This window comes from Lissotriton vulgaris, chromosome 2_1 (assembly GCF_964263255.1).
Source record: "Lissotriton vulgaris chromosome 2_1, aLisVul1.2, whole genome shotgun sequence".
NCBI lineage: Eukaryota > Metazoa > Chordata > Amphibia > Caudata > Salamandridae > Lissotriton > Lissotriton vulgaris.
In genome coordinates this window covers 1,906,456,025-1,906,469,764 of record NC_141687.1, presented here as the reverse complement: position 1 = coordinate 1,906,469,764, position 13,740 = coordinate 1,906,456,025, and the positions used below count along the sequence as shown (strand labels likewise).

The window sequence follows — 13,740 nt, the reverse complement described above, 5'->3', positions numbered from 1 at the left end:
GATTCTTTTTCGTTTCAGCTCTACCTAGTCGGATTCGTCCGATATCACTAACTTTGCATTTACTAGTATCCATAGACTTTGTCCCGCATCCCGCGTGAGAGTGCACACTCTGCACCCGAGTCCCCTAGGCCTCCTGCTAGTAATCTGAAGGTTCAGTAGTCCAGTCCTAGCGATTCCAAACCCTATGAGATTAGTACTTACCGGCTAGTAATTTCGCATTCCACTTTTGTAGTATATGTTTTTTCGTGCCCCTCGGGCATTTGTGTAAATTGTGCAACTTAAAGTATTTTCGTAAGAGTTTTGTTGTGTGCTTAGTACCCTGTCCTCATAAAGAGTACAGGGCTGTTGTGATATAAATAAATACACTGTTTATTTTCATAACACTTGTGTGGTGTCCTTTCACTTGGTGTTCAAGGGGTATATGTGATGGTATAACAGGTGGCTTAACACGCCCTCTAGAGTTTAGCCCGAAGACTGCTCGTATCCATGCTGCTAGGATAGCTGGTCTATAAGGTTGACTTACAACCAATCATCAATAAGGGTTGTTTGGACTGATACAAAGTGCTCACTAGAATAGTGAACATTATATATCAGGCCAACTTCTCACAGCACCCCCTACTGAAAAGGTGTTTACCGCACCTCTCACGCAAGCTGGGTGGGGAGTGGATCTGAAAGAGACACGTTAGTGATAGATTCCTTACCTTAGAATATCCCCAGGCGTTAGACTGGATCCGGAAACTTTTGCGTAGCAGTACCCTTGCGCGTCGGTAGGCGTCGTCTGCGGCTCCGCGTCCGTCGTCGGCGTCGTGGGTGCCGTGATGACGTCGTCGGAGTACTTAAACGCCGCCTCCGCGTGCTGACGTCAGTTCTTCTTTTTTCCACGCCAGCCAGTGCAGATCTGGAAAGAGCAGTTACCCAAAGTCACTTTTTGACAAAATTTTTGATCATTCTTCGAAGTCTAACGACTCCGATTGGTGCCACAGGGATGCCCGGTTTTAACCACTGTGAGGAGTGCGACCGCACGATGTCGGTCACGGACCCCCACCGCCCGTGTTTGATCTGTTTAGGCGTCGACCACGACGACAAGGCCTGCTCCGACTGCCGGGCTCTATCTTCGAAAGCCAGGCGGCAGCGCTCCCGCAGGCGACTCGAACTCCGGCAGTCGGCCCCGCGCCGCGTGAGGTCCCAGTCCCCCGGGAGGTCGAGGGAAAGGTCGCCGGGCCGGAGCCACCACAGCTCCGGAAGTCAGCACCACTCCTCCGGGTCGAAGTTGTCGTCAGGTAAGAGGCACAAGAAGTCGAAGAGACGTCATCGCTCTTCTGACTCCCCCCCCCTCCCCCCGACGCGGCCGGGGGTTCGGGTGACACCGCCCATGCGGCTCCTCCGGAGTCGCGGGCGTCTTGTCCCGCCCCACACCCTCCAGTCCCTGGGCAGGGCATGACGCCGGAGGAGATTGAGCGCTTCCTTATGGCCATGAGGTCCCTTTCTCCTCCGACGGGCTCCGCGGCGCCTTCGGGCCCAGCGGACCGTCTAGGGGCCCTAGAGGGTGGGGGGCTTCGACCCGACGCCGTAGGGTGCTTCGGCCCCGACGCCGCCGGTGCCTTCGGGCCCGGCGCCTCAGGGCCCCACGATCCCAACACCGCTGGTGCCTTCGGGCCCGGCGCCGCAAGGTCCAGCGGCTCCGGCGCCTTCGGCCCCGGTGCCGCGGGACGCCGCTGGCCCTTTCTCGGGCTCTGGATCGTCACCGTTGGACCTTACGACCCCCCCTGGCGTTGGTCCGTCAGGTGTCACCTCCGGTGCAGTCTTCGGGCGGTGCCGCCCCCGATGCCTCCTCTGCTTCGGTTCCGATGTCGGAGCGGCGCCGCATCCGACGCCGTTTGGAGATTTCCACTTCTACGAACCGAACCCATTCAATTACAACCCTGAGTCTCAGGAGATGGGTGAAGAGGAGGATTGGGAGGGGTCTGAAGACTCTCTGTCCAGGGAGTGTCAGTCTCAAGAGGGCTGGGCAGGAGACCTTGGGGAGGCCAGTGGCCTGGACACCTCTCCAGACACTGGTTTTGTCTCTCCTCCTACCGTGGCTTTAGAGGAGGGGGATACCTATGGTGTGGTGTTGACGAGGGCTGCCAAGGCCTTTGGCCTTGAGCTCCCCGTCGCGGCCGTGAGGACTAACTTCCTCACAGAGGTCCTTAAACCGCAGTCATGCTCGGCTGAGCCTCTGCTGCCCTTTAATGAGGCCTTGACCGACGTTCTTTTGGGCACTTGGTCCAGGCCCGCTACGGGTTCGCCCGTAGATAGGAGCGTGGCCAGACGCCACCGCCCGGCTCCGGGCGACCCATGTTTCCTGTCCTCCCACCCCACCCCCGAGAGTCTGGTCATCCAGGCCTCTAATTCCCAGACTGCATTCCCGACGGCTCCGCCGTACAGGGAATCCAAGAGGTATGAGAATTATGGTAAAAAGATATTCTCCTCCCTTAGTTTGGGACTGCGATCTTCCAACACCGCATGCCTCTTGGGCCGCTACACCCACTCTCTGTGGGAGACGGTGGCGGAGTTGCTGCCAGAGTGCCCGTTGGAGGTACGGGCCAAACTCTGCCAAGCCCTTGTGGAGGGCCGAGATGCAGCCAAGTATTCGATCAGGTGTGGGCTGGATACCACTGACTCGCTAGGCAGAGCGATGGCTACGACGGTGGCGGTGAGACGCCACGCCTGGCTGAGATCTGCCAATTTTTCAGCAGATGTCCAGAACACTCTGATGGACATGCCGTTCGATGGCCGTCACCTTTTTGGCGACAAGGCAGACCACGCGCTTGAGCGCTTTAAGGACTCCAGGGCTACGGCCAAGTCCTTGGGCCTCTCGGCCCCGCGCCAGCAAACGGGTGCCTTTCGCTCCCAAGGAATGGGTATCCCCACACGTGCCGCCAGCCACTCGCCGCAGACTACCATCCAGCGCGTCGGCGGCCGTGGAAACCGCCGTGGAGGCGGTCGGGGAAACCGGCGAGGTCAGTCCACACCTTCCCCCGCAGCATCCTCCTCTAAACCCTCCTAGTCAGTGCTTTTCAGCCCATGTGACGCCAGTGGGAGGCAGGGTTCGCCATCACCACTCTCACTGGCACACTGTCACTTCGGACAGGTGGGTGCTGCAGATCGTCCGGAGGGGCTACTCCCTCCCCTTCGAGACGACTCCTCAAGCCATGCTACCGCAACACCACCTCGTGTCGGGGGATCACTTGCGGCTCCTGCAGGAGGAAGTTTCGGCCCTCTTGGCCAAGGGGGCCATCGAGCGCGTTCCTGGGCCAGAAGTAGGACGTGGTTGCTACTCCCACTACTTTCTGTTACCCAAGAAGGGCAAAGGGGGCCTATGCCCTATCTTGGATTTGAGGAACGTCAACGGCTTCCTCCGGAAGGAGAAGTTCAAAATGCTGACTCTGGCTCCGGTCTTAGCTGCCCTAGACCCAGGAGACTGGATGGTAGCGTTGGACTTGCAGGACGCGTATTTCCACATCCCGGTCCTGCCGGCCCATCGGCGTTACCTGCAGTTCACGGTAGGCCACGAGCACTTTCAGTTTACCGTGCTCCCCTTCGGCCTTACCAGCGCCCCACGGGTGTTCACGAAGGTGATGGCGGTGGTCACTGCTCATCTGCGCAGGTTGGGGGTCTCAGTCTTCCCCTACCTCGACGACTGGTTGTTGAAGGCGGGCCCGCTCCAGACAGTCGTCAGCCACCTCCAGACTACGGCGGATCTCCTACACCAGCTGGGGTTCTCCATCAATGTGCCGAAGTCACACCTGTGTCCCTCTCAGAAGCTCCTTTTCATCGGAGCGGTTCTCGACTCGGCGCAGTTTCGGGTTTACCCGCCCGAACAGCGGGTTCGGGATATACAGGCTCTGATTCCAATCTTCCGGCCTTTATCCCGGGTTTCGGTCAGGTTGACGCTGCAGCTTCTGGGGCTGATGGCCTCCTGCATCCTTCTGGTGCATCACGCACGGTGGCGGATGCGGGCTCTGCAGTGGGACCTGAAGTTTCAGTGGGCCCAGCATCAGGGCAACCTGTCCGACCATGTCCTGATCTCGGAGTGCACTGTGAGACAGCTGCAGTGGTGGCTCACGGACCGCGATTGGGTCAACGGCAGATCCCTCTCCCTTCCCCAACCGGAGCACGTAGTTGTGACAGACGCGTCCCTCCAGGGCTGGGGAGGCCACATGGGAGAGGCGGAGATCAGAGGCCTCTGGTCTCCGGCGGAGTCCCGGCTCCATATCAACCTTTTGGAGCTGCGGGCGATTCGTCTAGTACTGAAGACATTCCTCCCGTCTGTCCGATGGAGTGTAGTGCAGGTGTTCACGCACAACACCACCGCCATGTGGTGCTGCAACAAACAAGGCAGGGTGGGGTCGTGGACCCTTTGCCAGGAGGCTCTGCGCCTCTGGCAATGGCTGGAACATCAGGGCGTGACTCTGATGGTTCAACACCTGGCAGGTTCTCTGAACGCCAGGGCGGACAAACTCAGCCGCCGGTGCATGATGGATCACAAATGGCATCTGAAATCGGACGTGGCGCAAGGTCTCTTTCTGCAGTGGGGAGAGCCTTGGTTAGATCTATTCGCCACCGAAGAGAACGCGCAATGTCATCAGTTCTGCGCATTGGAATTTCCAAGGCGGCACACGCTCGCAGACGCTTTTCGTAACGAGTGGAGTTGCGGTCTGTTGTACGCCTTTCCGCCTATACCACTTCTGCCCAGAGTGCTGAAGAAGATCAAGCGCGACCGGGCACACGTCATCCTTGTGGCTCCGGACTGGGCACGAAGGTACTGGTATCCCGAGCTACTCAGTATGTCAGTCGATCCCCCGGTTCGTCTGCCTCTTCAGGAGGACCTTCTGTCGCAGCAGCAGGGGACGGTCCTCCACCCGAACCTGTCCAGTCTCCACCTCCATGCTTGGAGATTGAGCGGCCACAGTTGAGGTCATTTGACTTGCCTCCTGAAGTCTGTAACATCATTCTGGCAGCCAGGCGTCCCTCCACAAAGTCGGTATACGCCTGCAGGTGGAACAGATTTGTGGCATGGTGCACAGCAAAGGCTGTGGATCCCCTTAATGCCCCTCTTTCTGAGGTTCTCCTCTTTCTTCTTTCTCTTGCCCAGCAGGGCTCTGCTCTGGGCACTATCAAGGGCTATCTTTCAGCTCTTTCAACCTTTCTGAGGCTGCCTGATCCACCTTCTTTGTTCAAGTCCCCTATAGTTAATCGTTTTCTTAAGGGCATCACACACACGTTCCCTCCTGTTCCCTTCGTGATGCCGCAGTAGGACTTGAACCTGGTTCTTACATTCCTGATGTGAGCTTCCTTTGAGCCACTTCACAACTGTCCTCTTCGCCTTCTCTCCTTGAAGACTGTCTTCCTGGTTGCCATCACCTCTGCCAGGAGAGTGAGTGAGCTCCAGGCTCTATCTTGTAAGCCTCCTTTCCTTTCAGTCCATCCGAACAAAGTTGTGTTTCGGACAAGGCCCTCCTTCCTACCCAAGGTTGTCACGGCCTTCCACATTGGGCAATCCATCACCTTGCCCACCTTCTTTCCGCCTCCGCATCCCTCGAGAGAGAGGAAGAGAGGCTCCACCGTCTGGACCCAAAACGTGCGCTCTCATTTTATTTGAATCGCACACAACAATTCCGGGTGGATTACCAACTCTTTGTTGGGTACGTGGGCGCTAAGAAAGGGAAAGCGGTGCACAAGCGGACCATCTCGCGGTGGATCATCTTGTGTATCCAGGCGTGTTACTCCTTGGCTAAGAAGGAACCCCCTGTGGGGCTGAGGGCTCCTTCCACTCGGGCCACAGCAACTACAACTGCCTTGGGCCGAGGTGAGCCCTTGCAGGACATTTGCCAGGCGGCTACGTGGGCCTCGTTGCACATGTTCGCACGACATTATTGCCTGGACAGTCAAGTTGACCATTCCGTCCTCCAGGACTTTCTGGTGTGATTATTGGTTCGCAGACCCACCACCACGGGGTTGGTATTGCTGGGGTATTTCTAGGGTAAGGAATCTATCACTAACGTGTCTCTTTCAGATGCGCAAGTTACTACTTGTGTAACGATATATCTGTAAGAGACATTAGTTAGTGATAGATTCCTTACCGACTCACCCATCCTCCCCGTTCTGCGAACAGATATCTAGGGTTAAGGTCATCCCCTTTCAGGGCCCTAGTTTCTTGGCACCGGTGTTGGTTTTTGGCATAGCTCTGCGTTTCTGGTGCGGAAAAGCTGTGTCTAAGAACTGACGTCAGCACGCGGAGGCGGCGTCTAAGTACTCCGACGTCATCACGGCGCCGACGACGGACGCGGAGCCGCAGACGACGCCTACCGACCCGCAAGGGTACTGCTACGCAAAAGTTTCCGGATCCAGTCTGACGCCTGGGGATATTCTAAGGTAATGAATCTATCACCAACTAATGTCTCTTACAGATATATCGTTACACAAGTAGTAACTTGTGTAGCGGGCATGCTCCTGCAGCCCCAATCAAAATTATGGCTGAAAGTGAAATCGCAAGCAGTACAAGGCGCTGCAAAGCGCAATACCAACAGAACTAAATTTAAAATGCGAATATACATATAACTGTGAAATTTCCCTTGCCCTTAGACGAGCGAGAGGAAAACAAAGCTTATTTGATGCTGAGGGCAGGAAAGAATGGGGAAAGGTGTTGGCAGCACCACGCCCTCGTCATCCATAGGATGTACTGATAGGCGGACTGTATATAACCCTGAACTATAGGTTCATGGGACTTGAAGTTTTTTAATGTTAAGTTGAAGTTGCTGAGAATGGAAAATAAAGAAAGCATAATCTTCGCCTCCGGTCCTGACATAGAATTCAGATGTGTCTGTAGAGTCTGTCTTCAAGGTTATGAATTTTGAAACGGTATGATGTTTAGCCCTCCAACCTAGGCAACCACTTAATCATTGACATCACCTCCTCCCCCCTGAAATAAAAAAATGTCAACTTTATCCATGCTGTTCATAGGGCAAAAACTATAGAGACACATCACGCTAAGGCACACCTAGGGGGAGGGAGGATGGTAGGGAGGGAGTTGGGTAGTTGACTGATTTTAATGGAACAAGAAGTCATGACTCAGAAGGATGGTACTATCCAGGCTAATGGTAATATAGGGGAAATGGACGGGTCATCTATGCCAGGTATACCAGAGGATGTAATAACGCAATAATATACTGATATATATACATACTAAATTGTACGATACATTGACCGGCTAAAGCTATTGATACCCTGTCTACACTGTAATTATGAAAGGCTTGCAAGGCTCTATTGTATACTGAGTTTTAAGAAGATATGGGAGAAAACCTAAATTAAATTTGTTTGAAAAAAAAAACGTTATCCATGCTGTTTTTTTTGGGGGGGGGGGAGCAATAATGGCACAGTTATAACTCCATTTATCTGATACTTCGGCCTTGGATCTCTTATGCAAAAATGGTGTGGGTCCTAGGCCTTTTAGGGCACAAATGGGGGAATAGATTAGCAGCAAAATTGTTCTGGTTTTGATTAATTTTATGCTGCTTCAGTTTTCTTACTTTCTCTTTGTGATTTTTCTCCGTTATGCAGTCATTCAGCATCTGAAGAATCCAACCACTTAGCATCTGCGTCAGACTCCGGCAGTCAATCTGAAAGTGAACATGGGAGTGGGCACGGTAGTGACCATGCCAGTGGTCATGGAAGCGAACATGCCAGTGGTCATGGAAGCGAACATGCCAGTGGGCATGGAAGTGAATCCAACAGCAGCTCTGCGTCTAGAAGTCAGTCTGAATCTGAAAACGAGTCTACAGGTTCTAAATCCCGGAAGAATTCCACCGAAAACAAAGAGAAAAATGTTCCCAAAAAGCAGCGGTTGGCAGACGTGAAGAAGGTATGTTTTGATTCCCAGCAATGCATCCTAAGTGCTAGACTTTTATCTTAAAGGGGTCATATACACAGGTGTAAATTATGTTGTCATAACGCAGTCATTTAGAACTTGCATTAGTTCATAAATGGCCTGGTTGAATGTTTCTGGTTGTTTCCATATTCTTGCATTGTACTCTAATGGATTTGTTTAATTGTGTATTAAGTTGTTGTCTTGAAGGAAGGAACGTACCATCCAACATTTTAACAGCGAGGGAAATTTGCTGGCCTCCAAATAAGAGCACGGTTGTGTTGAAGGGATTGGCTCTCGTCCCTTTCGTGAGCAGATAATAAATTACACTCATTGAAACTGTATCTGCTTTTCTGCAGCATCCCAGCTTTGTAACTACAATACACTGTACTCCTAAATACTCGCTATTCGACGTTGTTGTTTTTTTTTGCTCCCTTTCGTTTTATCTCCCTCTTCATATGCTCTAAATCTAAGAATTAATCTTGACTCTTAGACACCCAGCATCATGTGACAATATGTAATCAAAACTAGCACTGTAAGCCTTAGTCAACTTTCCACATTAACGCACATTTCTTATAGTCCTTTTTTTTTCTCTTCATTTTTGTAACTTAAATTTTATCCAGTATTCAGGTATCTTTCATAGATTCACATGCCAGAATCATTCCCTGTCGTCGGGATGGGAGTCCCCGGTACATAAATAAAGTAATGTCTCATTAGACCTATAGAGTAATAGGCCAAAGGCCTCACATTAGTACCATATCCATGTCCTTTTGTAAAAAGGACCAAAGTCTAGAGAAGAGCCAATCGGCTATCACCACCCTCTAGAACCTTCCTGGAAGGAGCCCTAGTCCCTCAGATTTTCTACCGCACGTCGTGCTAAGGGAGTCTCCACTGAGCTCTGCTCAGTTTGCTTCATTTCTGGATTTCCATTGTTTCTTCTCATATATTTCCATCTTCTGAGTGAAGTTCATCTGTTCTTCAAGGCAGATACACCTAAGAAAGGTCTTTATAGGCCTTGTGGTTCCTGTGGTAAACAGAGACTTATGTAGTAGGGGATCTCTGTGTATAGTCATAATCTAGTGAATAGTCCCGCCCATGTGCGTGGACCCCGGAGCAATCAAAAATAATCTCTTAAAGTGTCGAAAAAATGCAGAACTGCACAGACACTTAAGAGAGAATTTAAAGACATATAATGCAGCCTATAAACAGGCTACACTGTCCAGTACTTCAGCTAGAAATTCCACCAAAAATCCACAAAACAGCAAAGCCTGTCCAGATTACTCTTGCTTTCAGCAAAAACCCCTCTGAAATGATCGAGAGGAAGACATGGACAGACAAGCCCCATAGGCTGCCATTATGTGGCTCAGAACAGGATACTGTGCCTTTAAGAGAACTTTCCAGAACTTCACAGTATCCCAGAATGCCCTGCAGGTCCCTCTTACTTTCAGTTCTTTTTTCCGGCTCCTGCTAGCAGGACCCTGGAGCATTGAGCTCTCCCTTTTTGGGATTTATTTGGTGTTTTTTCACTAATTTTCACAGATTTAGTACTTTATTGTGCTGTGGGGCTTTTCTTCTTGGTTTTCTCACTCTGGTTTTTGTCGAATATGCCTGCATTATTCGACAAATGCCCGGAGTGCTCCAGGAAAAAGGCCAGGTCGGACCACCATGAGGTGTGTATCCTCTGCCTTCCAGCTTCTCATGTTCCAGAGGAGTGTGTTATCTGCCAAGGCTTCTCTGGAAGGACCCTGAGGGAAAGGAAGAAGATCAGACTTCAGGGTCTCGAAGAAAGAAGACTGAAGGCACAAGGTGGGTTTGAAGGGGCTTCTTCTGCCCTTGCTGAGGCCCCTGGAGGGCTCCCCAGGGGCAGGAAGACCAGCAGGCGCCACCATTCTCTGCCTGGGTCCATTGAGCCCACTACGGCGTCGAGAGGAATGACTGCGGTCTGTTCCCCATCGTCAGAGACGAAACGACGTCGACGCTTGGCGTCGAGGGATTTCACTAGACCTTCGAAGTCCCTGGTGACTGTTTCATCGTCATCCTCGTCGTCGACGTCGAGCGATCGTCGACGAGCCAGGCGTCGGCGCTCGCTGTCGAGGCGATACCGCCGTTCGCCATCGGCGAAGAGGAGGCGGACGTCGTCGGTGAGGTCCTCGCCGTCAAAGTCGCCGTCGAGGCCAAGGTCGCCGTCGAGGCCAAGGTCGCCGTCGAGGCCAAGGTCGCCGTCGAGGCACAGGAGGTCGCAGTCGAGTCACAGGAGGTCGCAGTCGAGGCACAGGAGGTCGCCGTCGAGGCACAGGAGGTCGCCGTCGAGGCACAGGAGGTCGCCGTCGAGGCACAGGAGGTCGCCGTCGAGGCACAGGAGGTCGCCGTCGAGGCACAGGAGGTCGCCGTTGAGGCGCCGAGGATCGCCGTCGAGGCACTGAGGTTCGCCGTCGAGGCACTGAGGTTCGCCGTCGAGGCACCGAGGTTCGCCGTCAAGGCGCAGAAGGCGTTCGACGCCGAGAAAGAGATGCTCGACGTCCAGGGGCCGACGCTCACCGTATGGTCGCCATTCTTCGACGCCGAAAAGAGGTGGAAGTAGACCTGACGCCGTGGGAGGTTCACCTACGTCCCAGGCTGGAAGAGAAGGGGGTTCGTCGAACTCGGTGTATTCCGAGGTGCATACCCCGTCGGGGAAGGTGACTCCCCCTCCTCCGTTACCGAGGGGTCCCCCTCCGAGGACGCATATTCCGCCTCCGTTACCTCCACCGCAACCTGGGTCAGGGTTGCCTGAGAAGCCACCTCCGGTTCCACCGAGGTCGACCTCGTTACCTAAGCTTCCGACGCCTCCCAAGGGTACACCTAGACCGGAGGCTCTGTCCAAACCCAAGTCACCCGTTCCGGTGGACCCGGTTGATCGTCCTCGTCCGAGGAGGTCCCGTTCACGCTCCGGACGGAGAGGAAGATCAAGGAGTCGTCATAGATCCTCCACCAGATCGAGGCGTCTCCATAGGAGGCGAGAGTCTAGGTCCCGCACGGACTCTTACAGGACCCATTCCTACTCGCCGACCTTATCGGACTCTCCTGAGACCAGGATCTCTCCAGTGGACGACATTGCCACATTCCAGGAAGTTCTCCTGAGGGGAGCTGCGAAGTTAGGTATCACGGTGATGGCTCCAACACCTACGACGTCCGTGATATTTGAGACGCTTCACAAGAAGCACTTGTCTCGCCCTCTTCTGCGTCTGGTACCTGTATTGAAAGAACCTGTGGAGGAGCTGTTCCTCACGCCAGCGGAGGTGAAGGCCGCTCTGTCCCGGTTCTAAAGAAGTACAGGGCCCCGGATTCGGACCCTGCCTTTCTGAGAGTGGATCTGGTACCGGATTCAGTGATAGTGACGGCAGCCAGGAAATGGCATTCTACCTCCCTGTCATCCACAGTGCCGCCAGATAAAGAGTCGGTGGATCGATTCAGCGGGCAGGAAAGCGTGTGGGACCGCTTCCGCAGCCATGAAGGCGGCCAGCGATACAGCTCTGCTGGGACGTTACGACAGGGCGCTGTGGGACTCCCTACTACAGTTCGTGGAACTGCTACCGAAAGACAAGAGGGAGGACTTCCAGGAGATCCACAAGGAAGGGATGCTGGTATCAAACCAGGTGATCAGTGCAGCGGCGGACGCCTCCCTGTTGGCCGCACATGGTTACTGCCATGGAATCAATCAGCGGCGGCATGCCTGGCTACTGCTCACGTCACTCAAGCCGGAGGCTCAGCAACGGGTGACCAATCTGCCATTTTCTGGGGAGACCCTATTCGGGAAACACGCAGATGATGAGATGGCCCGTATGAAGGCGGAGGCGGAGACCCTTACGGCTGTGGGCTTGGAGAAGCCCAAAGAAAAGAAAGCCTACCGACCGTTCCAAAGGCGGTTCGGTGCACAAGGAAGAGGACGGGGACAGTCTTCGGGCAACAGCAGCAACAACAGCAGCAGTTCCGGAGACCCTTCCAGAAACGTCAAAAGGGTAGAGGAGGACAGCAGTCCTCTACCGCGAACAAGGGCCCGGCCGTGTCTCAACCCTGAGCGGTTACTTCCCCTTCATACGTTATCCGCTCCGGTGGGGGGAAGCCTTCAATCTTTTCTGGCAGAGTGGAGAAAAATTACTCAGGACAAGTGGGTGCTGAATATTGTTTGCAATGGATACAGTCTTCGGTTCAACAGCTCTCCTCCAGCGATCCCTCCGGTCAGCTCGCAGTATCAACTGCGCGAGCTCCAGGCGGAGGCCGATATCCTGTTAAGGAAAAGGGCGATAGAAGACGTACCTCTGTCTCAAAGAGGAAGAGGTCTGTACTCCCGGTTCTTCCTGGTTCGCAAGAAGGATAAGAACGAGTTCAGGCCCATTCTGGACTTGCGGCAGGCAAACTAGTGGATTCGCAGAGAAAAGTTTTGCATGCTGTCGTTGCATCAAATTTTTCCTCAGTTGCAACAGGAGGACTGGCTTTGTGCCATAGACCTACAGGATGCTTACTTCCACGTGCCCATCGCGTACAAACACAGGACGTTTCTGCGATTTCAAGTCGGCACCAACCATTATCAATACACAGTGCTGCCTTTCGGGCTGAAGTCTGCGCCCAGAACTTTCTTGAAGTGCATGGCAGTGGTAGCGGCACACCTCAGGAAGAACAAGGTATTTGTCTACCTGGACGATTGGTTGATCAAGGCCTCCTCCTTCTCGGAAGCTTAGGCAGACTTCCAGAAGACGTGCGTTCTCTTGAACAAGTTGGGGTTGCACATCAACATGTCCAAGTCCGTCCCGATCCCGGTCCAGTGCATTCAATACTTAGGGGCCACCATCAATACGCTGTCAGCAAGTGTGTCTCCTTCGGAGGAGTGACGGCGATTGATCCTTCGGAAGGCTCAGGCTCTTATGACCGCTCCATCTATTACAGTGAGGACGGTGTCTTCTCTACTGGGGTCGATGGCCTCTTGTATCTTCCTCACTCCTCATGCGCGGCTACACATGAGACCTCTGCAGGAGTGCTTGGAGGACCAATGGGACCAGAGGAAAGGATCTTGGGACGACAAGATACGACTGTCTCTGCATGCTCTTCAGTCTCTGAAGTGGTGGTGTTCAGTGGAGAATCTCCTCAGAGGGGTTCCCTTCCACAAGGACATCCCTACTCAGACTATTGTGACGGATCCAAGGCTGGGGAGCGCATTCGGGAGACTTACAGATTCAAGGAACGTGGTCTCAGATGGAGTTCACGTATCACATCAATTTCCTGGAACTCAGAGCTGTTCAGTTGGCACGGAAGGCCTTTCTTCCGTCCTTCCAGACCAACTCTCTGCTTGTACAGACGGACAATACGACCACGATGTATTACCTCAACAAGCAGGGGGAGTCGAGATCGCGCACTCTGTCTCGGGAGGCGCTGACGATCTGGCACTGGCTTCTGGCCAGAGGATTGACGATAACGGCTACCCATCTACCAGGTGTGCAGAATGTTCAGGCAGACTCACTGAGCAGACTGATTCAGGAAAACCACGAATGGGTCATAAACGACGACGTACTAGGAAAAGTCTTCGAAAGGTGGGGGACGCCAGACGTAAATCTGTTCGCCACCGCCGAAAACAAGAAATGCAGAGACTTCGCCTCCAGATACTACCAGCAAGGGACGCTGGGGAATGCACTCTGGATCAACTGGTCGAACAGCTTTGTTTACGCTTTTCCGCCCATTCCCCTGATTCCAGCGGTGCTCATCAAGCTGTTTCGGTCCAGGGCACGGATGATCCTGATTGCCCCGGAATGGCCCAGGCAGTGGTGGTTCACGGACCTTCTACACCCGTCAATCCTTCCGCA

At 53.6% G+C, this 13,740-nt stretch overlaps 1 protein-coding gene across 1 annotated transcript in view; it reads left to right on the top strand.

Annotated features, from left to right (window-relative positions):
• The window catches only part of CHD2 (chromodomain helicase DNA binding protein 2), a 1,340,517-nt gene that overhangs the window by 137,572 nt on the left and 1,189,205 nt on the right, over nucleotides 1–13,740 (top strand). Inside the window, exon 2 of the mRNA XM_086956769.1 lies at nucleotides 7,603–7,903. Coding sequence (XP_086812895.1) covers nucleotides 7,603–7,903 — 301 coding nt within the window. The remainder of the gene's footprint in view (nucleotides 1–7,602; nucleotides 7,904–13,740) is intronic.